At 43.0% G+C, this 27709-nt stretch overlaps 1 protein-coding gene across 4 annotated transcripts in view; it reads right to left on the reverse strand.

The window, feature by feature from the left end:
- Positions 1-799: 799 nt before the first annotated feature.
- Positions 800-27709, reverse strand: part of arhgef28a (Rho guanine nucleotide exchange factor (GEF) 28a) — a 41570-nt gene continuing 14660 nt past the window's right edge. The window contains exons 8-36 of one of the 4 annotated variants that reach the window (XM_019269130.2): positions 26997-27043; positions 26719-26791; positions 23783-23898; positions 23414-23676; positions 23125-23308; positions 22918-23029; positions 21906-21992; positions 20946-20988; positions 19855-19956; positions 19277-19400; positions 18539-18659; positions 17740-17795; positions 17557-17617; positions 17330-17465; positions 17108-17223; positions 16184-16324; positions 15723-15973; positions 15491-15616; positions 15290-15407; positions 14919-15173; positions 14752-14828; positions 14416-14594; positions 14218-14309; positions 13939-14124; positions 13437-13672; positions 12640-12687; positions 11486-12004; positions 7010-7280; positions 800-2567 (exon numbers count right to left, since the gene is read on the reverse strand). In XM_019269130.2, coding sequence (XP_019124675.1) covers positions 2392-2567; positions 7010-7280; positions 11486-12004; positions 12640-12687; positions 13437-13672; positions 13939-14124; positions 14218-14309; positions 14416-14594; positions 14752-14828; positions 14919-15173; positions 15290-15407; positions 15491-15616; positions 15723-15973; positions 16184-16324; positions 17108-17223; positions 17330-17465; positions 17557-17617; positions 17740-17795; positions 18539-18659; positions 19277-19400; positions 19855-19956; positions 20946-20988; positions 21906-21992; positions 22918-23029; positions 23125-23308; positions 23414-23676; positions 23783-23898; positions 26719-26791; positions 26997-27043 — 4316 coding nt within the window. In that variant the 3' untranslated portion in view covers positions 800-2391. The remainder of the gene's footprint in view (positions 2568-7009; positions 7281-11485; positions 12005-12639; positions 12688-13436; positions 13673-13938; positions 14125-14217; positions 14310-14415; positions 14595-14751; positions 14829-14918; positions 15174-15289; positions 15408-15490; positions 15617-15722; positions 15974-16183; positions 16325-17107; positions 17224-17329; positions 17466-17556; positions 17618-17739; positions 17796-18538; positions 18660-19276; positions 19401-19854; positions 19957-20945; positions 20989-21905; positions 21993-22917; positions 23030-23124; positions 23309-23413; positions 23677-23782; positions 23899-26718; positions 26792-26996; positions 27044-27709) is intronic. The other 3 variants (XM_019269131.2, XM_019269132.2, XM_019269133.2) reach the window with 3 other exon arrangements.

Genomic DNA, 27709 nt, shown 5'->3' on the forward strand with positions numbered 1-27709 from the left:
TGGGAGGGCCTGATTAATTAAGAATTAGGTCTAATCAAGTTTGAGTTAAATTATTAAAATGAAGACACAGTAATTGGTATACATGGTAATTAAAATGTGAATTACACTGGATTTCCCAGCAAATGACATTTAATACAGCAAAATCTAATAAGCTGCAAAAAGTACTTAGAAGGAATGGAGTGGGCGTTTGTAATGTATGCAGCACCTCTGTGAAATAATAAGGTGCATATTGGAGGGGAAGAGCAGGGACCCTGTTGATCTCTGGCATCTGCTTTAAATGGAAAGAGCAACAGAGACACAGGTGGAGCATATGAAATGTGTTATTGCTGTCAGGGAAATGCCTGGGAGCTTGAATTGAAGGGCCTTTGCTTTATTTTTAGCCTTTACTTGAAAGACAGGACTGTTGGGAATCTTTACATAAAGTGTATTCAGAATTTTTTAAAGAATGTAATGACCCAGAAGTTTGGTGACAAGGTTGTTCGTTGCTACACAACAGATCACGTTCATCCAATACTAATGTGGTTTTTGTGACGGTGCAGCCAGACAGGAAATCATTGACATTCATGCACCTGGTCTACCACCTGTCACTACTGGCAACTGAACAGGCAGCTCACTCACACATCTGTTTACGGTGGTGGAGATGCTTCACATTCAGGCCAGGGTCATAAAGCTGAGGTGATATTTGTACTCAAACCGAACATTGTGTTTGTGTTTCAACCAGTTTGCCTGTTTTATTGCATCTTGCACCTTCACTGAGGCCCGTTTCGCAGCCTAAAGAAAAACAAAGCACTGTTTCAAGTTCAATAAAAGTGATTTTTAATCAATACAGCCAAGCCTGAGCACGCAACATGAACGAATAGAAATACACCTGTTCACACAAATACACGTCTATGTACAATACAACCCTTCACAAAGCACTGTAAAACATTGAAACTCTGAACTGTAATAAATAAATAAAAGGCACAAACATATATACATGGTACTAAAATCACATGAAAATACTGCCACTGCCTTATTGTCCCATTAGGAAACTACAACAGTAATTAAACAATGTATTTTTTGTATTGTCTGTAAAAAAAAAACAAAAAAACATCAAGAGACACTGAAAGCATTGGCACAGGGACACAGAAAAAAATGCCCATAAGAGATCATATTTAAATATACTTACATGAATATTCAAGTGTAATAGCATGACAGGATCAATACAGCAACTTTATATTATTCTGGTTGCCTTTAAACATAATTACGGGACAATATATTTCACTCTTTATAGCTTGTATGTAAGTGAAGATGGGATTCTTGCTGGAATGCTGCAATGCGGGTTTACCATGTTCACCATCTTACTTAAGGGTGTTTGCTAATGCGCACTAGGTGCCAAGTGCAGCTGAGGCTTCTTTTTTTGTTAGATAGTTGTCAAAACATTTCCAAACTCCTGATGGCACTTGAGGAAAAGTCATGTAATCACTACAACTATTAGGATCTATCATCTGGGGACTATGAATGTCTGCCTAGCAGGTTATCCTTCTGTCTCATCTCCCGGCAGAACAGCTTTCCTATGTTTTCACAGGAATAGTTGTGCTCAAAACATGCTTTCTCTCCAGCTTTAACAGTCTGATAAAAGTGACATATTAGCAAAGCTGCAACATCTCTCTCCAAACCACGTCTGCAGTCATTTCTCTTAACAAGAAAAAACACGCCTCAGATAAAAAGAAATGTACGATAGCTACAGGCAGCCTGAAAAAGCATGGGACTGATGCTGTCGCACCTCATCTTTCAATCCTAATGTTTTGTGCTTCATGTTTTACTCAGCCTGTGCATAAACAGAGTCTGTCTGATAAATGAAAGAGGGGCAGTTTACTCCAACACAATCACCCACTAGAGAGACGTTTTGTTGATATTGGGTATACACTTTTTTTCCTTTTGTGGTGAATTTAATAAATAGAGTGCTCGAGGTACGAGACATGCGGGACCTGAGAACGGAGGGCTGCGAGGGAGGGACAGTACGAAGAAGAGAGGGCATAAATGGGAAAGGTGTTGCTGCAGGGACCCATTCAATAAAGACCACACACACACACAGAAAAAATGAAAACAAAGAGATATTGAACACCCGGTGGTGCCTCGAGCTAAGGTGCATGACACATGTGAGACTGAGTCTAAAACAAACTCAGTTTCTTCATCTGTTTCTCTCTGTGGGTTTCCAGTAACTTTACAAAAAATACCATGAAAATAATCTTTCAAATATAAAAAAAAAGCATCACAAAAAAAAAAAAAAAAGTTAAAGAGAAAAATGCTTTTTGAAGCAACCCCGGATTCAATCCTGATGCTCCATCAATGTCTTTATCTTTTGCCAAGTGCTGGGTCGGCTGTTTAGAGTCTGAAATGTATCAACATTCAGAGATACACAATGGTTTCCTCACTCCCCTCCTCCCCGCCGCTGTCAGTCTCCACGGAAACTAGTGCAGTAAGGTCCAGCTGAGGGTCAGTGGGACGCGGGAGCGCCGGATACGGATCAGCTCCGCTTGCTGTCGACGACCAGGTCTCTCCAAGGTAGCTGTGACTGTTGTGATCTGAGTGGACACATTTAAGAAAACACAATTATTATAGTCTGCGTAGAAAGAAAAATGCAGCTTCTGATACTTAGAATAAATTGACCACATTTAGACTAAAGTAAAATTCATCATTTACTAACCACGGATAAATAATCACCAGGATGAGACATGTAGCCACTTGTTTAATGAGCTCAGTCTAATTGTTTAGCCAACTCATCTAATCACTAACTGCATATAGATCAACCACAGCTGCTGCAGCTCAGACTGCTGCTCCCTGCTGCACCCGAGACGGAGAATGAAAACAAACACATTTCCATGCTATCAATCATTCCCCCTCTACTTAGAGGTGTCACTTTTATCATTATCTTTGTCAACATAATCAATCGTCATGGTGGAGATTCGATGACACCTGCCTCCTCACTCTTGACGGTTAACAAGAAGATATGAGGAAAGAGGCGAGGATGAACAGTCTTAGTGATAGCAGCAGTCAACTAAGATAACAAGGATTTAAAGTTTGGAGCTGGCAAACATATGGCATGCTCGAGTGTTTTTATTACAAGTATGCGCCCGGCTTCAGGGGTGTTTCCTCCAAGGATCAATAACATTATGATTCAATTAAAGGAGAGCGAATGTGTTTTTACGAGCGGATATAGTTGAAATTGCGTCTGTGTGTGTGTGTGTGTGTGTGTGTCTGTCTATCTGTTTGCACGCACTGTTACGTTTATGTGCATGATGGCTGCTGTCTAGCATTAGGGCAGGTGTGCTGTCATGGTAACAGATGGCGTGAACTATAAATTGCCTCATTGTGTCCCTGTAGGAAAGTGTCTCTGTTTGATTAATTATATAAGAGTCTGTTAGAGTAGCTCTGTTAGCCACCATATAGGCCTGGCCTCTGACAGATGAGACATCAGTGTGCAGTCAGGTGGCACTAACACTCAATCTCTGCCTCAGAGCTTTCTGCGTGAAGCAAAAAGATTTTAGCATTATTAATATGTTAGAGCACGGGTGTCAAATGTGCATGCTATTTAAAGAAAGAAACAAATATAGCAGCTGTAAAACAAGAGGACAAAACTGTGCTGACCCTAAACATTGTTGATCATACTGAATAGTTATTATTTTCTGTCTACGCTAATAAAATGTAACTACAAGATAGTAAAAATAACGAATAGGTGTATTCCACCAATTTAGTCGTGCTCAAACAGAACTTGTTCATGAGAATTGTGTTTAAAGTTGCTTTTAACAGGCACTCAGTGGTGGAGTGAGCAGCTGACCGTTAACGTGAGAGGAAATGCGATTTAGTTTTGAAATGGAGATGACAGAGACGCATTTTCACACGGTTTCTCCTGTAAGGAACTGACAGTGACAGTCATCCACGAGAAAAGTGCCAAAAATAGTTGTGTATGAGATGAAGTTCAAACGCATGCTTACTTTCTCACCTCGCAAGCTGGCAGATTTACAGCATGGAAGTGGGTGTGAATGTCGGATAGTCGGTTTCTTCCTTGTCAAAAAAAAAAAAAAACCTGGTACAGTCGTTACCCACAATGCACCTTTACTGCAGACAGGTCGGTCAGATTTCAGGCGTGCAATGCTCGTGGCTTCTTTATCTTTACACAGATATGAGGATGGTAATCTCACTTCTTTCTCCACAGCAACAGATTCAGGTCCTTTGTTTTTTCACACTTGTACTCTTCGGCTGCAACATCACTTGAGGAAATCTGACTTTGTGCTTTCGATGTATTTTTTTCACATATATGCAGTTTCAAGCGTCTGGGAACATTTATTGATAACAAACTGAATTTCACTGACAAATGTTGTCCTATGTAGGAAAGCCAGTCAGAGGCTGTTTCTTATTAGGAGAATGGGTTTTGGTGCCAGTCAAACTGTGGCAAAAAGTGGTGGTTATGATTGTTAGAGCAGACAATTGTAGCTTGCCACCATCATTACATGCTGTGTAAAATACTGCAGGGAGATTTTGTTTGTGCCACCTCTGCTCTGGATCATGATTCAGGTGTAGAAAAACATGTGTAATGGATTTAATACAATAAACACATTTCATACAATGGTATCCACTTTTGCATATACATGTCTGTGTTGTTGATTATTATTATTCTTTTATTTGAATTATATTCTACTCTAGTCGTGATCTCATTAGCTGCTACCGTGCAACCTGATAATTTGTTACAAGTCACGGATCAGGTGTGTGCAACATACCACACAAGGCGCAAATTAATCTACACACTGTACTGGCGCATCAGTTTCACCTTTCTTTTTGTTTCCTCTACCTACTCACAATGCTCACATCCTTTGTATGAGCGACACAAAAACCTGACACGACTCATCGGATGAGACATCACTTCAGCAGAAAATTCCATCCAACTGGTTCTCCGGGACTACATTAACTACACTAAATTATGGAGATGCAACGTTCAATGAAAAAAAAAAAAAAGGGTGTGTGCTTTCTATGTGCGTGCATGAGTCCATGAGAAGAAATCTTCACAGGATAAGGTGAGGATGAGAAGTGAGATCATACTGAGGTTGAAACTGACAGCACAATGGAGCATTTGCATTTGAAAGGGATTCCTTTTCTTTTCACACGAAATAAAAGAGATACCAGGTTCCTCCGCATACCAGGCAGCACGTGATCCAGCATGAGGTCGTGAAAAGGAGTTCTTAGATCTGAGACTGCAGATTAAAACTAGAGTTTAAATCTAATGAGAAATTATGTGATTGAGAAACATTATTCGCAGTCATCGCAGGCCCTCTTGACGAGTGCACTGTGGGTAGATGTCAGTTGGAACGCACCCTGCATTGTAGTAGATTGCAGCCAAGTATACACCCCGGGCTTGTTAACAAGTGACTCTGGTTTCACTGGGGCTCGTGTGTGTGTGTTCAATAACAAGGAAAGGTTAATAAGCTGATCAATGAGGAAAGAATGTGCTCCGTGCTACAGCTGGTAAACAACACCAAAACCCCCACATCAGCCACAGTTCAGGGGCGAGGGACGAGACACGTGGAACCTGTAATTCCCCCCCCCCCCCCCCCCCACGCCTGCCGTGAGTATGAGAATGAGTTGGCGCATGAATGGATCAGGAATGGGGACGTGAGAACATAAGAATGTAGCTGACACCTTGATAGGGAAACGCAGATGAATACGTGTTTGCATCTTTCACTCCCTTACTCGCGCCCCCCCCCCCCAGCCCCTTCGCTTGATGCGATGACAAGTCATGCTGTAATGAGTTTTATAAAGATTTTCTCAGATCGATGTCCCAATCAGTCAGCCATCGCCTGTGAACTGTGATTCACATGCCGTTGTCTGCCCTGCCAGTCGATAGATAGAGGAACCATTGATTTTTCTTTGCCTTTGGTAGGCGAGGGCCCCGGCTGGTAGCGGGAGCAGGTGGAGGTGGTGGTGGGGAAGAGGAGAAGGAGGAGGAGGAGGAGGAGCGGGTTTCTTTGTCAGGAGACACTGATTAACTGAGAGGAAGGACAGGCAAGGCCTCACCAGGGATACAGCCTTGAAAGCATGAGAGTGTGTGTGTGTGTGTGTATGCTCTCACATACATGGGTGAAACCAGCGCAGGCAGAGGGTTTGTTTACATTCTCACAGGTAGCACATTTCTCATTTAAGTTGAGCAGCAGAGAGAGTATGACAACAGCGCACTACTGTCCGATACGAGAGCCACTTCAGCTGTGTAATATCGAGCCATTAGCACTAAAGATACAGGATATTAAACATAACCAGTAATGAAAATCGAGCTCCTTGATGCCAAATTCCCATCCACAGATGGTATCTATAGCTATAAAAAACAGCTTGAAAAAATCTGTTTTTCCTCATTAGTATGCAAATGAGCGTAGTTAAGTTCCCTCTGATTTGCTGGAGCTGTGGTTTCTACCTTTACTCCTCTGAAAGTCTTCAAAAAATGTCTAAAGTAGAGCTGCAATTAGTCAATTAATTGATGAGTCCATCGACAGCCTCTTGGTCATCTCAAACAGAAAACATTTGCTACTTTTGTTTTCCAACCTTGGGGACGAGAGTGGGTCACGGGTTAAATCTAACAGGATCACACTTAATGGAAGAGGTCAAGAGAGGAAAATAGTTTCTGCTGCACTTCTTATTTTCAATCTCTTTGGGATTTTTTTTTTGTGAAATAGCTGGTATCTGACCTCTTTGCACCTAAGAAATGTACCAACTTGTTATTTATCGACTCTGTGCCTGTGTTTAGAAGCTAAAAAAAGGTTGGAAGAAACTATCTTACATGATGGACTAAATATCTTTGGGTTTTGGACAGAACATTTGGAGGTAACACCTTGGGCTTTAGGGAACTAACTAATATGAAATGTTAGAGCCGTCATCTACACACTGGACAGAGCAGCTTATATTAAACCTGAGTCCTAATGAGCCCCCACTGCTTTAAACATCTCCTCTGTAACAGATGATAAAGCATTAACTTTATTCTTACCACTGGGCGTGTGCTGCAGTCCCAGCCTTCCTGCGGGGCTATAGAGGTATCCCGTTCCCATCACCCATCCCTGGGAGTCCGACTGTGGATTGTGTGGTGTCTTAGCTCTGGGGCTCTGTCTGCTGTTGGATCTTGCCAGCAGGGTGTTGAGGCAATTGTGCGCGCTGGGGTCGTTTCTTTTGTGGTGGACGTGACGGTTGTTGACGCTGGTGCCGGCGAAAGCGGCCTCATTCACAAAGACGGAGCCGTTACCGGCGTGGTCTGATGGGTCCTGGGGGAGAGAGAGCAAATGTCACGGTCAAATTCAGCAACAGAAAAGATGAAAATTGATGAAAACAGAACACTGTGACCAGACGGAAGAAGCTCATACTGAGAAAGCAAGAATGGACGTGATTTAATCGTGAAACCAGTCAACAATACACCTTTGAATGACGCATTTGCATGACAGAGCAGGAAATATATTTAGAATTTAACGGATAAAATGTACAAAATGTAACTAACTTCTGGTGGAATCTAATATAACAGATACTGTAGGTGGTAGATAATATCCGTTTTATTTGTCCGCCTCTCTTTTATAGGAGCTATTTCTTCACTGGAGAGTAGTTTCCATGAAAAGTGTTTTCTGTGCATTGTCTAGAGAGTCTAGTCCTGAAAAAACATTTTTCAATGCACAAACAAATCTCCATTGTACTGCTGTAATGGTAAAACTCTCAGAGGTGAATATCTCCATCCCTGGACAAACTAAAAGTGCATGTCCGGATACAACTAAGAGGTAAGTGTAAAAAATGTTTAGTCATTTGGGAGACCTGACCCTTTTAATTTAAGACGAAAGGTGTCACTGCTCGCTCAAGGCTCCTCCTGTCCTCTCCTAACACCCTCTCTCTTGTGTCCCATCAACATGGCCTCCTTTCCTCTGCTGAGCAGAGGCAACACAGCTACAGTAGTAGCAACTTAAAAGTTCCCGTTCAAGCTGAACGCCAGCTGAATGGCAGCCGTCTTCCAGCTGAGTTCCAGCCGGTTCCCTGCAAAGTCCCGGGAAAGGAGAGACCCCCCTCCTTCTCCCGGGCGTGTCTATTTTTTACTGTAACTCCACCCATTCGTGTAATTACAGGGTATGACCAGGAGATGGCGCTTCTCTCACAGAACTTTTTTACAGTTGTTCTACCTGGAGATGACGTAGCTTACACACCTCGTTAGCATTCTCGTTGCTCAACCTTTTGTTTGCGCTTACAGTAACGGGCTTTTTGGTCTCTCAGTGTCACAGATCACAGAGCGGAAAATGCAGCTGGTTTGACTACTGCATACTGTACAGTAGCCGTATGATTTGAGCGTGTTCATGAATTGAAATTAAATTTAAGGTGTTTATATCTAACATGTCAGCATTCACCAAATCAACAACATCTAGGCTGTTCTGTCTTTACTAGCGGTGGGCCGTTATCGGCGTTAACGTGCTGCGTTAACGTGAGACTCTTATCGGGCGATAAAAAAATATCACCATTAATCTATTTGCAAAGCTGTTCCAGCCTCTCAGGTCGCTTTTTTACTTTTTTACTTTTTTCTCTTTTGTTCGTTTTTGTTTTCTTCACTGTAACTCCGTGGAGTCCTGATCTCTATAGCAGTTTAGAGAGTTTTGTGCTTTTGTCATGTTTTTCTCGTGGTTTTTCTTGGTGATGTTTTTTAAATGCCGCTTCCACCTGGACAGCTGCCTTTGTTTACTCAGAGAAACAGCTGATCGCGCTAATGCCGGCCGGCATTGGCGCAATCAGCTGTTTGATTGGCGCGACTAATCTATGGCCACCACTAGTCTTTGCATAATTACAGGAGCGTCTCTTCTCTTGTGTTCGCGCCTCTCTCTCGTTTATCTGCATGTAAACAACAAACTAACCCTTAAAAAAGTTACAAAAAACGGTTCGGACGTCTCAGGGCTGCCAGGCCTGTGTGTCAGACCTGCAGATACAAGCGATGGTTTATTTTTAATTAACAGTTTATTTGGAGGGGAGGGCTCGTTGTTGTTGTGCGACATAGAGCTGCAGAGACGAGCGTTTTGGAAGCCCTTTGTTATGCAGGTATTTACTGTAGTGCACGCTTTAGGCCAGGTAAACCATACAAACCTCATTAGCATCTCATTGTTTGCACTTGATGGGCTTTTTGGTCTCCCAGTGTCACAGATCACAGAGCGGAGAATGCAGCTGGTTTGAGTACTGCATACTATACAGTAGCCTTGTGATTTGAGTGTGTTCATGAACATGAATGACTCCTTTTCATTTTCGTCCATTCCATAGGCTAAATGGCGTAAATGGAAAGAATATTGTAGTGACCCGGAACAATGAAACTACGAAGCAACTGGTTTTGCTGGACTTTATTCCTAATCTGGAACACAGGCTCCTGTGGCCGTAGCCAACGGCAAAAAAACAATAAAACCAGGCAAGCACAGCAGCATATAACATTAACACATTAGCTACTTCGTGCCCCTCATCGCCATGGCAACTGCCATGACTGACAGGCTTCACAGCCTCTAACAACGCCACCCCCCCAGGCGTCACCCCATACACTGCAGCCTAACTTACTGAACACAACTCAACAGCCACAGTGTATACACAGCCCGTTACAATATGTATGAAATAAGTGAAGTATGTTTGGTCTTAATAAAGTTTGCAGTATATATGTTATGTTTTTATTCTACATGGACACCACTGTTTATTTTCCACTATGCCTCCCTCCATTATAATAATACACGGCACAGCTTTTTAAAGTCCAGAGAGAAGTCTGTTGCAAAAGTCCACGGTGACTCTCCTTTGCCAAAACGTCTGTATGTCCTCGACGAGCTCCTGTTTTGTGCCTGGCTTAGCCTCCTTGCGAATAAAGTCTTTCATGGAATGCCTAAATATATGTTTGATGGTTTCGTAAGCTTATACTGCAAACTTTATTAAAACCAAAAATACTTGACTTATTTCATACTTGATTCACCCGTAATTCTTTCGATTTGCGCTTTACGCCATTTAGCCTATGGTCACTGTTTAAATCAACAACATCTAGGCTATGTTACGGACGTTACGAGCGGAGTTTTCTTTAATAACGCGTTTATGTTGGCATGTTCTTGTTGCTGCCTCAGTGTTATCTTATCACAACTTTTTTTTTTCCATCAACTGATCCGCTGATCAGCTGATCAGCTCACCCCGGCGTATCTGTTCAGATGTGTCTTTAGACAGTCGACGGTGAGAGCGGAACATCACTGCTCCTCCCCGTGGACAAATGAGGCATTGCAGCTGGTTTTCAAACAGACTGCTTAGGGGCGTTTCCAGTCGGGGCCTCACTGACTACGTCATCGCGGGGGATTACATTTCGGTCACGCACCAGCCAAGGACCTTGACAGGACCTGTGACGGACCAGCCACGGTCCCGTCACGGTTCCGTCACGGAAACACGGGAACTTTTAAGTTGCTACATCTGTAATTAGAAACGACCTGAGAGCCGGTGTCTGTGTGTGTGTGTGTACGTCATTCGATCTGTCTCTGACCCTGTGAACTGCTGCCTCTGGGTAAAACATTAGCATGGGAACATTAGGACCTCCACTGCCTCTGCACGCCTTTTGTCAGACCGCTGCTGTTAATGCAGCCTCGACACTGACCGAAATAGATGAATGGAAATAAATAAAAGTCTGCGCGCAGCCAGGAGAGTCTCATCGCGTCTAGCCTGTAAAAGCCCAAGGTGTTGTGTAAATTAATGAGGGAGAGAGGGAATATTGTAACATGAGCGTGCTCATTTGTCTGCCTGTTTGAGCGCTCTCTGTGTGCGTCTTTTGAACAGTCGCACCTGCTGAACTGAGCGGCACAAAGCTGTACCCAGCAGTGGCTCGCATAGATGTATGCACTATATTAGTTTCACCGCTGCTGCTCGCACATGTGAGGTACATTGAGGCTTAAAGGGCACGGAGAACAGTGCACTCTTTATCCTCCGTGCCTTCCAGCTGCGGGGGGGGGGGGGACATTTCACTGTAGTGCTTTTCAAACACAGCTTCAATAATTTAAGTCCTTTCGGACACGATTGATTGGTTTTCTTGGGCTGCGTGCCTCTGGTTTTAATTATTTTGTCGGAGCTTTTATTTGCAACGGTTTAATTATCATCAATCATTAAGATGTTTATTGGTGAGTGGAGCTGCTGCAGCACTAAGACAAATGATGCTGAAATTGCTCTCATTATCGTAGGTCGTATATCAAGAGGGGATTGAGCTGCTCTGTGTAAATGAGCGCACCAGCGTAACTCAGGCTGATAGCTGCCTGAGAAAAGCTTCTTATTAATGAATTGAGCTGAGAAATACTCCATAAACACTCCATATCTTCTTCTACACTCATGTCAGGGTCAGGAGCTTCTGTCGGGAGCATTACTGAGCCCTCGGATAATGTCTCAGATTAAAAAGTTATTTTAGAATCAGTTCAACAGAAGAAACAGTTGTGAGTAGTGTGCACACCCCGCCTACCTGCTGTCCATCTAGAGGGATGACCATGTGAGGAAGCACAGCAGGCAGACTCCTCTGCTGGCTGTGCTTCCAGGTCTGGAGCAGCTTTTGCTGGTGCTCCAACCGCTCGCGCTCCCTCTCCACATTCCTCTGGCCTTCCCTGAGCCGCTCCAGGCTCTGTTGGTACTCCTCCAACTGCTCATCCAACTCTTCCCTCTCGCGCCTCAGCCTCTCCGCCTCCAGGTGGCACTGCCTCTCCCTCTCCTCCAGCCTGCTCTCCTGCTCCCCCTGCTGGCTCTCCCTGGCCTGGCACTCCCTCTGCCAGCGTTCCTTTTCTTGGCGCAATCGGTCCTGGAGCCGCTGAGCCGCCACCACCTCTTCCTTTCGCTTCTCCAGGTTCCGCTGCTTCTCCTGTTCTTGTAGGGTGTTACCCCGGATGCTTGAAAGGTGCGGCCGCTGGGCACGGGGGGACGGGCGCCCAGTCTCTTGGAGGAGGAGTTTCTGGACTTCAAAGCAGCTGTCCTGGATGGTCACTGTAGCCTGGCATAGAAAGGGACAAGCAGAGACATGGGGGGGTTCATGAAAATGCTCAACCACCCTTTTAACCACATCTAGAGATGATTTGAATAGCAAAATATGACGGAACTCATGAACAGGCTCTGCTTGAGTCCTCACTTTTTATGTGTTCGGGCAAAAGCGTCTCTTTGTAAGGTTAAAATGACCTCGCCGGCACTGGTAGGACTGTGGTTTTCAGATTCATATCGAAGTACTTTGAATATGAAAATATCATTGTGATTGAAGCACCAAACTCACACAGGCAAACGCGCGCGCACACATACCCTTATGCAAATACACGCACATGTTCTCTCTACACAAATTTACATTCGATACTAAAGCACAGTGTGCATCTGTCTGAATAGGGAAACAAAATACCCTTGCATGTCTCTCAGCAGAAAACAGATCAGTAGGATTCTCGCTCCTGTAGCTCGATACCTTTGGCTTCAAACTGCCGTGTGCAGAGCTGGTTCTTTATTGAGCGTGGAGTGTGCAGGGACATAAAAGCCTTTATCTTGACTGGGGTGACTCTAACATGTGATGACAGAAGTGTTTGTTTGCTGTCTTGGTGATTGGTTAATAATAAAAAAAATTGGCAGCATACTGAGTAATGCACTCACCTGCAGACTGTAGAGTAACTGGGTCAGGCTCTGGACACTTTGGGCAACCTGTTAGTGGACAGAAATCACACACAACATGCAGATTAACACGCCTGTTGTGTTTTTCATGCATCATATTGAGAATTTCATGTAAAATGTTTCATGTAACCGTGACAACCTATTCACAGGGAGGTCAAAATATTAGTTTTCTCTCCTGACAAACTAATGCAGAGTCAACGCTTGAAGGCGCATTCGTGCAACATTTGCGCCCCCTTGAGGTCACATGGTGTGCTGCCGCACTCTTTAGGGTTAAACGATCACGTTGCAGTTGATGAGAAAATTATTCTCTTATCGGAGTCATTTACCTCACAGGTCACAAAAAGCTGCACACGGTAGCAAAACTGTGGCATGGTAATTGGAATAAGTCTCCATATCCATTTTTAATGGCGCAATACCATTGGGAACTAAATGGACCTCTTCCTTTATTATGAGCTTATCAATGATTCATCACATTAAGACTGAAATGTAATTCTAATAGGCTGCGCTGAATTATTAAAACAACTGTTGGCAATCTTCAGTCACACATCTGTGAAGAAATGGAAAGAGGTGCAGGCTGTATGAGGCTGTAATGACCTCTGCAATACCACAGTACCTCCACCATCACAACGAAAGTAATGAGAAAGACATTACATCATATTGCTGCATCAATATTTAACTCAAAAACACCCATTTAATTCTCAATCTTTATTTATGTCGGGGTGTCGTACAAGAATTGCTATAAGCTAAATACATTTTATATACCAGAAACTGTTCAGTACCTTGGAGTCGATGTCGCTCGTGTCCGTTTTTTGCACAGGAGTTGAGGATTGAAGCACTAGCGCCTCAGTCCAGCTCCCTTCACTGGCCTCGGGGCTTTCAGGTGAGGCCTCAGAGTCTGAGGGGGGTTGCACAAGCGCGGCAGGGCTGGGAGGAAACACAGAGTCTGTGTCCGAGTCCGGGCTGGGACTCGATGGAAAACAGGCCTTGGATGTCAGTGTGGCTTTCAGGTTCTCAGCTTAAAAAGCAAAGAAACAAAGAAAAAGTAAGTGTGCATGTACTAAATCATTTAAAACCATTAAATATGACAGCGTTCTGAATCTGTTCTGTAAGACGTTATGCAGTATTTTCATAAACTGTATGCAGAAACTGACCGTTGCAAACCTTGCCAATACTACGTATTATTTTTCTCACTCTCACTCTGTGTTGTCAATGAATAAAAAACACACAAAACTCTAATGTATGTCTGTGTTTGCTCCCGGCACTATATGTAAAATCTCTCACCTTCTTGCAGAGCTGCAGCCAGCAATACAGAGGCCTGGGGCGGCTCCTCTGACAGCGGCTGGACGAGCAGTTGAGGTTCGACCAGCGAAGCGTCCGTCCTCCCACTCAGGGCAGAGAGCTCTGCGTAGACCTGCAGCTTGTCCTCCAGGCTGGAGCAGATCTGCTGGTCTCGGCTCGTCAGAATCTCTGATACACAAGTTCACAGGGCTGTCAGACTCAAGGATAAAAAGTATTCAGGAGTGTGAAGAAAAGTTAACAAATAAAAGATGTGATGAATACCTTGGAACTTATGGATCTTCTGAATACGAGCCTCTGCAGCTCGTTTCTCCTCTTCAGACTCACTCGTGTATTCCTCTTCTTCCTCCGGACAGCTGAGCAGAGAAAAGAGTAACTGATGCTTACACTGTACACAGATTATGAAATCTGAATTCTCAGTATCTCCTTAGTTTGTACACTCACATACACATATACACACACCTCTCTACAGCCTCTCTAATGAGCCTCATCCAAGTGTTTCGTTCCTCTTTGGATGATGTGTGGACCTCGTACATTTCTGGCCCGGCGGCTGATGCGCTGATCAAAAACATCCCTCTCTCTTCATTTGCTACTTCTCGCACTATTAACTTCTGCAGGGCGATGACTGGAGGCTTCTGATCCTGAAGAAAAAGTGCGGGGAAATAATACATCATGAGATGTGATGACAGCCAAAGATAAAAGAACAAGTAATAGGGCGTAACATCGTAACGGAGACACAGCTGATTGCTATTAAAGCTGCATGTTTGTCTCAACCTGACATAATTAATGTTTGCGTACCACCGTGGCAAATGTGTATTTCTGGTCTTTCTCTTGCAGGAAGATGAGTGTGTCTGTGAGAAGGAGTGCCAGCACATCTATGGAAGTGAAGATAAGAAGGAAAACATGTTAAAATGATCAAACAATATCACATTAATCGAAAAACAAAAGAATCCATGTGGCGTCACCTTTGAGGCGACCGGTGGCGGTCTTCCACAGGAGCACGCCCTGGTGTTTGAGCGTTTGCCCCGGGCCCATCATGTCCTGCTTGCGAAAGGTGTGGCCGTTTTTCAGTTTGGCTGAGCTGCGGTTCTCCATGCGGTTCCACACCTCCTGTAACCTCTGATGCCGCTCGTATTCACTGACACTCAGGTCCACGGCTGCGATCACCTCTCGGATCTGAGCCAGGGCTTTCGAGAGGTCGACGTGCTCTTCTGTTTCTTCTGAAGGAGACAGACATACTTGTTAAAATCTATTTTGTTTGACTGGAATACTTTGAACAGACATGCTGTTATGACCATGCGACCACATAACCAGCAGAGGGCAGCAGAGGACTGACCTTGAGTATATTGTAGGATCCTCTCCAGCAGCACTGGGTACTTTGTAATCCTTTGGGTTACCAGCAAGATGCATTCTGGGATCTCCCTCCGTTTCACCAACAGATTATTACCTTGTTGCTTGAAAAAGTAACACCAACAGTTAGGCTACATCTCCCTGAGCAGACATGTGCTTTTTGATAGATTTCTAAAAGGTTCAATACCTTGATGAAGTTCTGAAATCTTTTGTTATGCTGCTGGAGCTCTTTGAAGAAGCTGACCGCTTCGTTGTGATGACTGCAGAACTCTCCGTACACCTGCTTCATTTTATCGCTATTCTCATCTGAAAACTGCAGAAGAACACACGCCCAGTGAGTCACACCTTCACTGGTTTCCATCCATTACAACTCACAAACCCAACTCATTACAGAAAGCAGTTTCAGAAGACCAGTTAACCTGCTGGAGCAAGACGTCTCCTATTCTCTGGATGAGGTAGTTCCGGTGTCCCTGCGGCCGGGCCGAGCTGTGGCGCCGCTCCTTCATGGCAGCAAAGAAGGCATGGTGGAAGAGGAGCAGCTGGTCGAGACAGGGGAAGACCCGCTCCACCGCTTCTGTGTCCAGCTGCACTTCCTCCCTCATACCTCTCCGGAAAACCTCGGCCATGATGTGTAACGTCTGTAGGTGGTGGAGCTCCGTCTGCATCAGTTCTGCATCACAGGGACAAACGTGTTGACATTCAACGTGTGTGTCACATAAAAAAATTGGTTGTATCACGCCAGAAAGCTGATCCGTTACTCAACCATAGCAATTTACGACAATTATATGTGATTACAGCAATTTTACATATGAAATACCGACACTGGCAGAAAAATGACACATTCCAGCGGTCGTCTTTCACAACTCTGACATCTGCTTACCATAGATAACATCCTGCCTCTTGACAGCTCGTTTATCCTGCTTCTTGCAGAACTTGTGCTCTACTGTCAGACTCCATGACTCAGCCTCGTAATCCACAGCATCAGCCGACATGTCGCTATGGATATACGCATCGACGCAGTCTGCGGAGAGAGAGGAAGGGAGGGAGAGAGGGAAAGAGAGAGAGAGAGAGAGAGAGAGAGAGAGACAGAGAGAGACAGAGACAGAGAGAGAGAGAAAGAGAGAGAGAGAGAGAGAGAGAGAGGGAATTCAGGTTTCATTAATCACAACATTTACTGACACCTCAGTTTACTTCTTTATCCATGAAGCTGATTAAATGGAGAGAAATTAGTCTTAGTACTGGTTTTAAACGTGTTTGATAATTTGTGGGTTATTTCAAATACATATATTAGACTCATATATTATTATATACATAAATATGTATATAAATGCAAGCAAACTTCAAGTATATAATAACATTTCCTTTTTGAGCTTCCTGTCCATATAAATTTGCATCTGCTGTCAGCACCTGGCATGTGTGGGCTGGGTTATATTTGGGCATTTATGTTGCATTTAAGTGCTGGTGGAAAACTCAGATGCCTATTTTTCCCCCCACTGTATTGTGGTGTCATATGGTTTTAATTTTTAACTAAATAAATCAATAAATACATTTTCACAGTTTCTTTTGTAGTTCATTTAGAATATCCAAATTTGGTGATTAAAAAAAACTGAATATAATCTGTATAAAAATGGCTTTTTTAATTAACATAATATTTCCGACACAACTACAACTACATCAGTCGGCATCTTCTCACAGTAGGAAACACATTGATGTTTAGGTACATAAAGCCATAAGTTCGATGTAAAAATTGGGAACTGATCTGCTCCTTTTTGGGTATTTTTCTGTGGAAATATTCTATGCTAACCTTCTGCGATGGATGAGTCAGTGGAGGTGGAGGACACTGGAGTCGGCAGGAGTTCTTCTGATCGGCTGGTCACCCTTGAGGGATCAGACTCCGTCTCTGAACCCTCACTGAGACGACTGTTACACAGAAGAACACAAGCCAGATTATGGACAAGGTCATTGTTATACACAATTCACCAATATGCCCTCATCATATTATATCATTTATAAATTCTGAGATAACCTGTCACTGATTGGGAAAATCCCAGAGAGAGGAGATGACTGGGGCGCAGTGTCTTTCTTCTCCTTGTTGGTCATGACAGGTAGAGATGTAGAGACGGGGATGACACACTGAGGAGGACTGTCTCTCACTGTGAAATCTGTGGGACAAAAAAAATCGTCACCAATGCAACCACAACATAACAGAAAACAAATTGTTGCAGGCCGTCAACCCTTCTGTTATACACTCACTCTGTGGGAGGGATGCTGTCCTGTTCTTCACCATGGTAACCAAGTACTTATCCTGAAGTTTCTAAGTAATACAAATGAGCGAGGCTCGTTACAGCATATAAACAACTGATACGAGGTCAAGCTCGAGGAGAGCTGAGTAGTTAAAATCGTTTTTTTATTCCAGTATTTCAGGACAAAACTCACCTTCAAACACGGGGGGACAGATTCCTTGCAGCCTTTATGAACAATAGTAGTGCAACCTGAAGAGGAGAGTAAGTATTTAGATCCTTTACATAAAAGTACTCAGTGCCTGTTATACTATCATATATTATAGCATTAGATTATTATTATTCATGTATAATTGTAAAATCAGGATTTTAATGGTACTATTTCACTATTTTGTATAGGACGACAATGAATGATTATTTTCATTATGGATTCATCTGCACGTTATTTTCTCGATCGATCGTTTGGTTTGAAACATTTCTAGAAATAGTGATAAATGCCATCACAATTACCCAGAGGTCAAAGTGACGCCTCTACAATGCTTTTATTTTGTCCATTCAACAATACGAAACTTAAAATTGTTAACGATAAATTAACAGAATTGAGTTGGAAATGTGAAAAATATGAATATTAAATATTACATATCATTTGTTAAGTATCTACAGGTGCCAGGTGAATGTAGTTAAGTCGACGAGTAAAGTAGCTTGAATAGTAAACAATCAAGTAAAGTACAAATACTTCTAATGTGTAGTACATTACTTCAGTAAATGTAATTACTAAAGGCTTTAATTAGCTCTTCAGAGAGTACCTTCTCTCCTAGCACTACCAACAACTAGACATGCTGAATCTACTCCTTTAAGAATCCTTACAGCACCTACAGCTGCACTAACGCTTTCTTATCACACTGTACCTTGACTGTTCCATTCTCTGAAAGTCACTTTGGATAAAAGCGTCAGCCAAATGACTAAATGTAAATGTAAATTACATTTTTACTTACTGGAGCAATGCAGCAGGTCCTTTCCAGATGCTGGTTTTTCACAGATCACACACATGGTGGGCCCTAAACATGCGCCCGTGTTAAACCGATGTCCATTCAGCTCTCTGTCCTTCCCCTTCCCCTTGGAAAACCATGCCAGAGGCACATGCATAAACGAAGAGGCCATAGAGACAAAAACATGACAACTACAGCCAACGAACTCTGACCAATGCAGGCCTTAAGTCACATTTCTGTAAAGCAGGGTGAGGATCTTTGTCACTGTGCAGAGCAAACTCTCCCACGTGTGAGTAAATATATAATCCTGCATGGAATCTCTGCCTATTTTCAAACCGCAAGTCCACTGACAAGGAAATGGAGTTTCACATAAACACCAGATGCAGGTCAGTCAGTCTCTGTGCTGACTTAACAACAGAGGATTAATCATTAAAAGGAAAGAGGCCGGACACCATGTTCGGTCTGCCACTCTGACCTTGAGTTATTCCCAGAAACATTTCCTGGTTGTGTCCCTCAGAGAGCAGAAAGACAGAGTCACATGTTCCATACCTGAATTTAGACCTGAGATAGTGGCCTCATGAAAGTGTTCGAATAAACCAAACCATAAACACTTCTATAAGTCAAATTAATTTGTCAAAACACACCTACACAACTGTCAAGGTTTTGCTTTGTTATTTCTATTATATTTTTCATTCAGATTGGGTTTCTGTGTATCAGCAGAGGCGTGGACTGTAGGTGGTTTACCTTGGTCTTGTTGCGTGTACTGGACATCCTGCTCTTGAGAAAACTGAAAGTGCGAATGACTTTGTACTTCTCTGACTCCACCTTTGTCGGGATGTTGTATTTATCTAACTCCTCCTCTTCGATTCTGAAGAGAAATGAAAACAAAGTCAGTCGTAACTCAGAGGAACAAAGAATTCATGAGTTTGCAGACATGTGTCAGTTGGTATAGTCACACCATCCTGCTTCAGTAGCAAGTCCAGTATTTATATATGCTGATAGTAGAAACAAGCATATTTCTGGTTCATGACCTGGGCTGTGGTTAGTTCAAACTGCAAACAGTTCATCCAAAAGCGTGTCGCTTCTGCTAAAATAAATGTTAAGGAAAGCAACTGAAATGAATTTCTGATGATGTTAGTCACTAAAATGTGGCAAGAAAATGGTGTTTGATTGTCTGCAACTCTGTAAAAGTAAGTTAAAATTAGTGGAATTGTTAGAAGCTGGGTGAAGAGAGTTGATAGGAGGTAAAAGTGCTGTAAGTTTTTGGTTAGGGTTAGTTTGTTTGATGATGATAAGGGCCACGACTCCCCCCACACACATACTCTTTGAGGAACTCAGACAGGGTGAGATGTTGGAGGGACTCTGCCAGCTCCATGCTGCCCTCATCATCAGCAGATTGGGCTCGCTTACGGAACCTAATCTCCCTGCGAAGAACAGCGCAAACACACACGGAAACAAACTGATGTTTTAATGCTGATGAGAAGCCTCAAAGGCCAAGGAGACATGCGGCTGTACAAAACAGGCCCAAGGTGCAACTGAATAGGAATGAAAAAAAAAAAACTAAATAAGAAATAATGGACTATTTTTTAGCTTCTGTTTGGTATCTTCCACTAGAGGGAGCTACTACAGTGCGGCAATTTAATTAGGGTATTTATACATGAAGTAGCAGAGGGAATACTATTCTTCAGAATTGAAAAAAGGCTGATTGGAACAGGAAAAGGAAAGGATGTTCTTTTTTTAAAATCAGTGCCACCCCTCCTAGAGCAGACAGAAGCCATGTAAAGCAACACTGTCACTTTTGCATGATCATTTTATACTAGATTATTTCAGTCTTTCAAATCATAATCCATAATTTTGCTTTATAACACACGGTGTGACATTATGTGTTGTGTCATGTAACCATGACGCAGCTGGTCATATCTGAAAATACGCTTTGCTCGGGCAAAATGGCACTCCTCAGGCATAGATGAAAAATAGAGAAAAGGCATTGTTCATTACAAATACAGGGCTGAAAGTAGGTCAGGGTCACACTGATATCTGTACCTCACAAGCTTTGTTGTCACTAGAAAAAACCCCGGAGAGGATCAAAACACTAGTAACGCACATAAAACCAGCTCTGCTTCGCGAGGATAAAAGAGCTTCATAAAAGAGGGCAGCAAACTTCAGAGTACCCGCTGTCACCAAGCAACCTGTCATCGTTATGGTTACCCACATATGTTTCCCCAGGCACTGAGATTACATATCTAATGAAACATATTGTCATTTTAATTAAGAGCGAAAGCTCCAGTGAGGGAGGCCAAGGAGAAAGGCTGAGTCATTTACTATGAGGACAGAGAAACACTGAAACTCCAAAAAGGCAGCGAAAGACCCGATGTAATCCAAAATAAGTAAATTAAAAGTGAAGCATAAATACCTTTTTTCATGTGACTGCTCTGATATACTGGAGGTTCTTTGTTCTGTGAAGATGAACGAGGAGAAAATGTTCAAGAAACTGACAGGAAAAGTACATGTTGCACCAGACAGCCATAAAAAAAAAAAAAGACTGGAGAACAAAATGATGTCAGGTCTCATTTACATGCCAGAGAAACTATTTACCGTCAGATCAAGTTCATATGAAAGCACTTCAACAGCTATGCAAAGTGACAGAGGTGATCCACAGGTAACCGAGACAGAACAAAGCACATGAAAGCTGTAGCACAGACAGAAACAAAGTGCTGACCCCCTTCAGAGACACCTCATATTATATTTTCATATCATCATTTCAAATGTGATTCCTTCTTGGGCTCAAGCCATACACAGACACACGCCAAGGTTATTACAGTTTTGTGACTCTAATTTAAAATATTTAAGCAATATTTTTGTTTTTCTGGCCACTTTACTTTCATTTTAACTTTGTTTTTGGTCTCCACCAACCCCTGAACATCCTATCTGGCCTTTTGCATGTTCTTCCACATGTTCCACTATGTTCACCAGCTAGTTGCTATCTTTGTGTGTGTCAGCTGTTTGTGAAAAGTGAAAACATCTGGCTGCGCCTTGAAAAGACACTGCTGAGAGCTTTGAGAATGAACCAAAACATAAAATATGAGAGATGTAAAACCAAAACAATGAGCTAAAACATGCTACAAGGGTAACTGGTGTTAATTCTCCCTGGGTTAGTCGTGTATTGTTAAGATAAAGATATTGATTATAGCAGCTTTAAAATATTTTTCTTTGGATCAAGTCAGATGTTTTAAATTTTCCATTTTCAGGTGTCGAATCACTTTACAATAATAACCTTGACTCCCCGCACACACACATATAAGCACTGACACTGACAGCGGCATGCTTGGCTATGCAGGAGTCAACGTGACGGCTGCAGGTGTCCAGTACTTACTACCAGGGTGGAGCAGAGACAGAGATTTAGACAGAGAGAGGGCCTGAAGGAGAGATCGGCTGTGGTTGACACTGTGGAGCACGGCATCTACGGGGAACAGTGGACAGAGGGCTGCTCACACATCAGCTACAGAGGGTGTAAACTATCACCACGTACAGTCAACTCCAGGCTGCGAGCTCATTGTGAATCTATTAAAATCATAATGAAGAAAACTGTTCTAGCATTCTAGCATTTCTATGTCAACCTCACAATGTTCAAACAGACTGAGCTTTCGGAGAAACACAACCCGCCGTCACGCCGTGGTGGCCAATCTGGCGATCGGACTGGTAAACTACCTCACAGTCAGCCTGAAACATCGCTGAAACCAGACACTATCCAAGAAGAGTTTATGGATCAAACTATGATATGACTTTCCCAGTTGTGCCCTCACTTGGTTCATTTCATGTGCCCAGCTTTGAGGTCTTGGAATAAGGAGAAGGAGCATGAATCAGAGAGATAAAATGATATTTTCTAATTGCTTCATAGCACTTACGTTCTACAGAACAAATAAACATGCCCACAACTCTGCACTAGTCACTGAGGCAGCTAATTTGGTCTGAATACGGCCTTAGAGGGACTAGTTGGTGGATTTTGTTACCTCTAGACAGAGTCCTATTTCCAGCCTTTATGCTAAGCTAAACGTAACATCTTCTCAATGTAGCTTCATATTTAACAGACAGAAAACAAAAGGTCTTTATCTTCTCATCTAATTCTTGGCAAGAAAGCAAATACTCATATTTCCCAAAATGAGGAGCTACCACTTTAAGTACATACATTTACTGGGAGTTGACTGTACTGTATGTTAGTACAGAACAGAATGTAAAAAAAATCAGCTCTTGCCCCAACCAATTTCGTGGCAGTGCCCAATTAGAGACACACCAAACAAGTTCAGTTAGTTCATGGAGACATTGTTAGTAATGTGTTAGTGTGAATTAAACTATGTGAGGGTGTAAACAGTCCCAGTTTTACTGACCAGGATTGATATCTGAAGTGCTGTTGTCCCGGGCAAAACGTGCAGGACGCAAACTGATTTTGGGGGAAGAGTAGGAATATGAACGCAGTCGAATCCCCTGGTCACCTAGTTCCTGGAGAATAAAAAATGAACACAAGACATCAGATACTTTTCGTGATATAAGGAGAAGTGCTGTAATTGTGTCAGAGCCTGAGATGGTGTTTTTACTTTTGTGGTGGGTTCACATGCTGAGGAGGCAGACTGGCTGCGAGTGCAAGTAAGGTCAGGGGAGGGATGACAGGTTTCCCTTTTGTCGTCACTTTTCTCGACATCTGACAAGAGCGGGGAAAGCCGAGACCTTGGCTCAGTGCTGTCCTCTTCACTGTCCAATTCCAGAGCCACAAGACTGGGACTGGAGAAACAAATGACCACGATGAACACACACACACACACACACACACACACACACACACACACACGGCCTTACAATTAGAGAAAATGTAAAGATATTCAATACCTGAGGTCGCAGGTGTCCATGGGTGGATCTTCTCTCTGATTGGTCAGCTCTGATGAGGTGGAAAGGTTGAGCCTGGCGAGGGCCTGGTCAGCTGGTGAGAGTGGGGTAGAGGAGGGTTCAGAGGGAAGGTAGAAATCTTCTGGAGGAGTGTCAGTGGTCGGCAGAAGATCCTCTGGGTCTACCGTGTCCCATAACCCACTGTCCGTCCCTGTGCTGTCCCTGGTCACTCCACCGATGTGGTACTGGATGTCGGTATCTTCCCCCTAAAGACGAGAGAAAAGAAAGAAGCAAAGCATTTCAGACATGGTGCAAAAAAGAAAAGATGATGAAAAAATGATGTGTTGGTTTGAAGGCAGGTTAATTTATGACCTGTGTCTGCTGTGTGATGGTCTGATCGCTGCTGTTGGTCATGGAGAGCAGAGGGTCTGTAGCACTCTGGGTGAACTGGCTCTGGACTCCACTGGACTGCATGGGATGCCCATTTACTGTGATAAACACACAGTAAAATCTCAGAGTAGTTTATAATAATTCAAACGCACTACTTCTCTTTGTCTCCCCTCCCTTTTTCCAGTAAAGATCAACTCTACGGCGCTGTACTGTACAAGATGTCGACCAGGAATTTGTTTTTATCCGGCTGAATGATTTACTGTCACAGAACAGGGTAAGAAGCCACTTTTCATTACCATTATTCATAACAACATCGGCCAGATAGGCTACTTAAATGCCTCGTGGAGTAAAGAGAGAAGATCTGAGAGTAGCATGAGGTAACCAAATATGTGTACCTGACAACAAAAACACATAAACAACCATTTATCAAGAAAAGCTTCATATATGAAAAACAAAAATGAAATGAATCCACAGGCACATCATGCTTTCAGAGTGACTTTTTGCCTCGTTCTAGTAATTTAGGATCATTGTGCCATAATTCATCAGTTAAATGTCAAGGCTCAGAGTAAAGAAAGGAAAATGTGATGAGACACTGCATACTACTCCCTGTTTGACCTTTAAAGGTTTGTTTTGAGAGAGACCTCCACATTACCAGCTGGAAAAAACAAAATTATTGACTTGAGTCTTGTTTCTTAACAATATGTACACCCCTCGCTTTATGATATACAGACACGAAATAAAATAACATCATTTTAACACCTGGTTTAGGTTTGAACAGGTGTTTATCATGATCACTGAAATCTCCTCTGTCCAGAATCTTCTCTATTTTTTAGCAACACTAGCTCCATCATCAGGTCAACTATATTCAAACTGAATCATTAACACTTATCCATTAACATGAAAACAGTATATTAATGTTGTACAAGGTGGAGCTAATTTTAACTTGTTTATTTACTGCTGGGTATTTTAAACCCACATTCAGTTTAAATGTAAAATATTTCCAGCTGAAATGTAGTAAAGTAGAAGTATGACACAGCATATTTCAGAAGTTAAAGCACGTACACTCTTGAAGTACAAGAGTGTACTTCAGTGAGAGCCTGAGAAGTACTGTAAGTAATCGCTTATCTACAAGGGTGGTGGATGGTATTTCTGCTATAACAGTGTGGAAAATTACCTCTCTTGATGAGAAGCCATTTTCATAGCTCTCTCTCTCCGTGCACTTTCCACCCAGACTTTGATGTCTGGACCAGCCATCCCTGTGCTAATGTAAAGGAAATCCTGGGCATCACAGAGGCATTTCCTCTCTGCTGCTCTCACACAGCGAAGCCATTAGAATGGAGCTCAAACATGCGAGGCAGACTTTTTTTTTATGTCCATTCATCGTATTCATCTTATCTTCTCTATATGTCTCGGGGCCGGCCTGTTTTCATTTCTGTTTGCTCGAATCAAACTGTCAGCGTGCACGCAGCTTTACACACAGACACAAAAGTCTGCTCTCTGGTTAATTTAAAGGACGGTGACAGATGGACGCGGCACCAGTCTCAGCTGGTAGACTAATTGTCACACCGGCTAGCTCCAACAACAACTGACACATGCTGAGTTATGTCGGTGAAACCAGAGAAACTCATATGATCATTTCAACAGATCTGGAAAAAACAATAACTCTGAATGACAACTTTGTACCACAGTGGGCACGAGGCGCTCCCATCACAACAACAATATTCAGCTCAACAGTGAATTTGATGACTTGAGCAATACGGAAGATTCTGCAGTGCACAACATCGGGATCAATGCCCCACACTTCAGTTTATGGTCACAAACTTTATGGGCTCCGTACGCAGCACCAGAGTGCCTCTTGAGTTTACAACACAACTCCTCATTCTTCAACAACAACACACAGGAAATTAGCATTCACGGTAACCGTGGCAACACCTGAAACATCTGAGCATCCTCCTCAAAGTTTCCTCCTCAGAGTGTTCGTGCTAGCCGAGCTTATGCAAGCCCATGTGCACGCGTGTGGTTAAAGAGAATTCAAGGTTAATGGATGTGGCGCGCCTAAAATGTCAGCTTTTGTAAACCTATGACATTTGAGCTTGTTAACACCCCCCCCTCTCAAATCAAGCACAGAGCTTCACTGTCCAGGGGGAGTCGGGGGAGGGGATGGCAGGGCAACAGGCCAAAGGCAGGGGGAAGGGGGGGATCATCTCCCAGCTCAGACAGAGTTTGAGTGGGACAATCCTGACCCCATTCCTGTCTTTGTCCCAGTGACAGGGCAGATTCCTGGACTCTCACACTGAGTCATAGTGAACGCCAACGGGTAAAGTCCCCAACCTGCACCGCCTGAAGGGAGACTCCAGGAGGATAATACGTCTATTTAATCAAAGAAAACTACTCATGAGCCTCAGACTGACGTGAATCCCTGTCTGTGTATGTCAAGCAGTAAGTGTATTGATTTCCTATGATGTGATTCAAAACAGAGCTCTGCACATTGTACCAGCGCCACAAGAATAAGGATTCCAGTCTGGGCTTCTCAACCAGCTTATTATGCATTGTTCCCACACCCTGCTGTTTAGTACAGCCACAAATATGTTGTTGAGTTTTTTTTTTTAAATGAATTACCGGGTTCATCATTTAAGCCACATGGAACTACTTGTTAATGCCTATGTAAAATAAAAATACTTAACAAGAAGTTGATGCGTGACATAAAAACCACCACTGTCCTTCTACCAAGAAGACAGCACGACATCAGGTCCCTTGGATATGACTCTATTATCCGGCAATAGAAGCCAGATGCCAAAGTATTATTGCCATAATGTTAAAAATGGATGGATGAGTTCCTATTGTGTTTAGCAAGTAAATAGAGAGATAAACAGAGTGACCTTGATAGATTAAGAGAGAGAAAGGAAGAGAGGACTTACCAGATAATAAGGATGGGTACTCTTCTCCATCATCGTCATCGTCCAAAGACAGAACAAGCTGTTCTTCAAAAACCTTCAAACAAACCAAAAAAAATAAAATAAAAAAGACGAAGCATCTCTCTTAGGAAAATTCAAGAATTGTTTACTTTAAAACAACGCAGATGCACGCACGGCTGCATGCAAAGAACCAGCAACGAACTTAAAAGGCAAATCTATAAACATTTACAGACGCTCTGTGCCACAGGCACACACATATATATATCTGTATGCGTACTCACATTGTCCACTAGCGCCTGATCTTCCACTTGCAGCTCCTTGCTAATGCCTGTGCAAAATAAAAATATTTAACCAGAAGTTGATGCATGACATACTCCCCTCCTCCTCCTCTTCCTCCTCCCAAGGAGAGTCAGGTCCTCTGGATATGACTCTACTATCCAGGAATGGAAAACTGGCCAACGAGATGTTGTGCTTGTGCAAAGCAGCAGGTCCAGAGGAAGAGCACATACTCCCTACTGTGAGGTTGTTATTTTGAGAAGATTAATGGACGGCTGCTGAAGTCGGGACAGGGTTAAGGTCAATACTGAGGTACACTTCCTGCTTCCCTTTATGAGTCGATACTGCCACCTGCTATCTCTTTGGTTACCAAAAAACAGTTGCCACAGGTTAAGTGAGAGCAACAAAATGTGTGTGTGTGTGTGTGTCTCTGTGTGTGTGTGTGTGTGAGTGAGAGAGAGACAAGACAGAAAAATAAAAGAGGCAGTGGCGACATTGAAGGATCTCTCTCTGTGTGTGGTTGCATGCCAGCCTTAAGTCACCCCAGGAAAAAAAAAAAAAAAAACACACACACAATCTGCCGCCCCCTTGGGTTTTCTCTGTACTCTCTGAGGAAGACGAAACACACGAGTACAGGAGAGTGGGCCTTTTATGGTGTCTGCTGGAAGTGTTTTCTTAGTCTCTTTAGGTTGTAAGTGATGGATGTCTAACCATGCAA

Source organism: Larimichthys crocea, chromosome IX, assembly GCF_000972845.2.
Source record: "Larimichthys crocea isolate SSNF chromosome IX, L_crocea_2.0, whole genome shotgun sequence".
Lineage (NCBI taxonomy): Eukaryota > Metazoa > Chordata > Actinopteri > Sciaenidae > Larimichthys > Larimichthys crocea.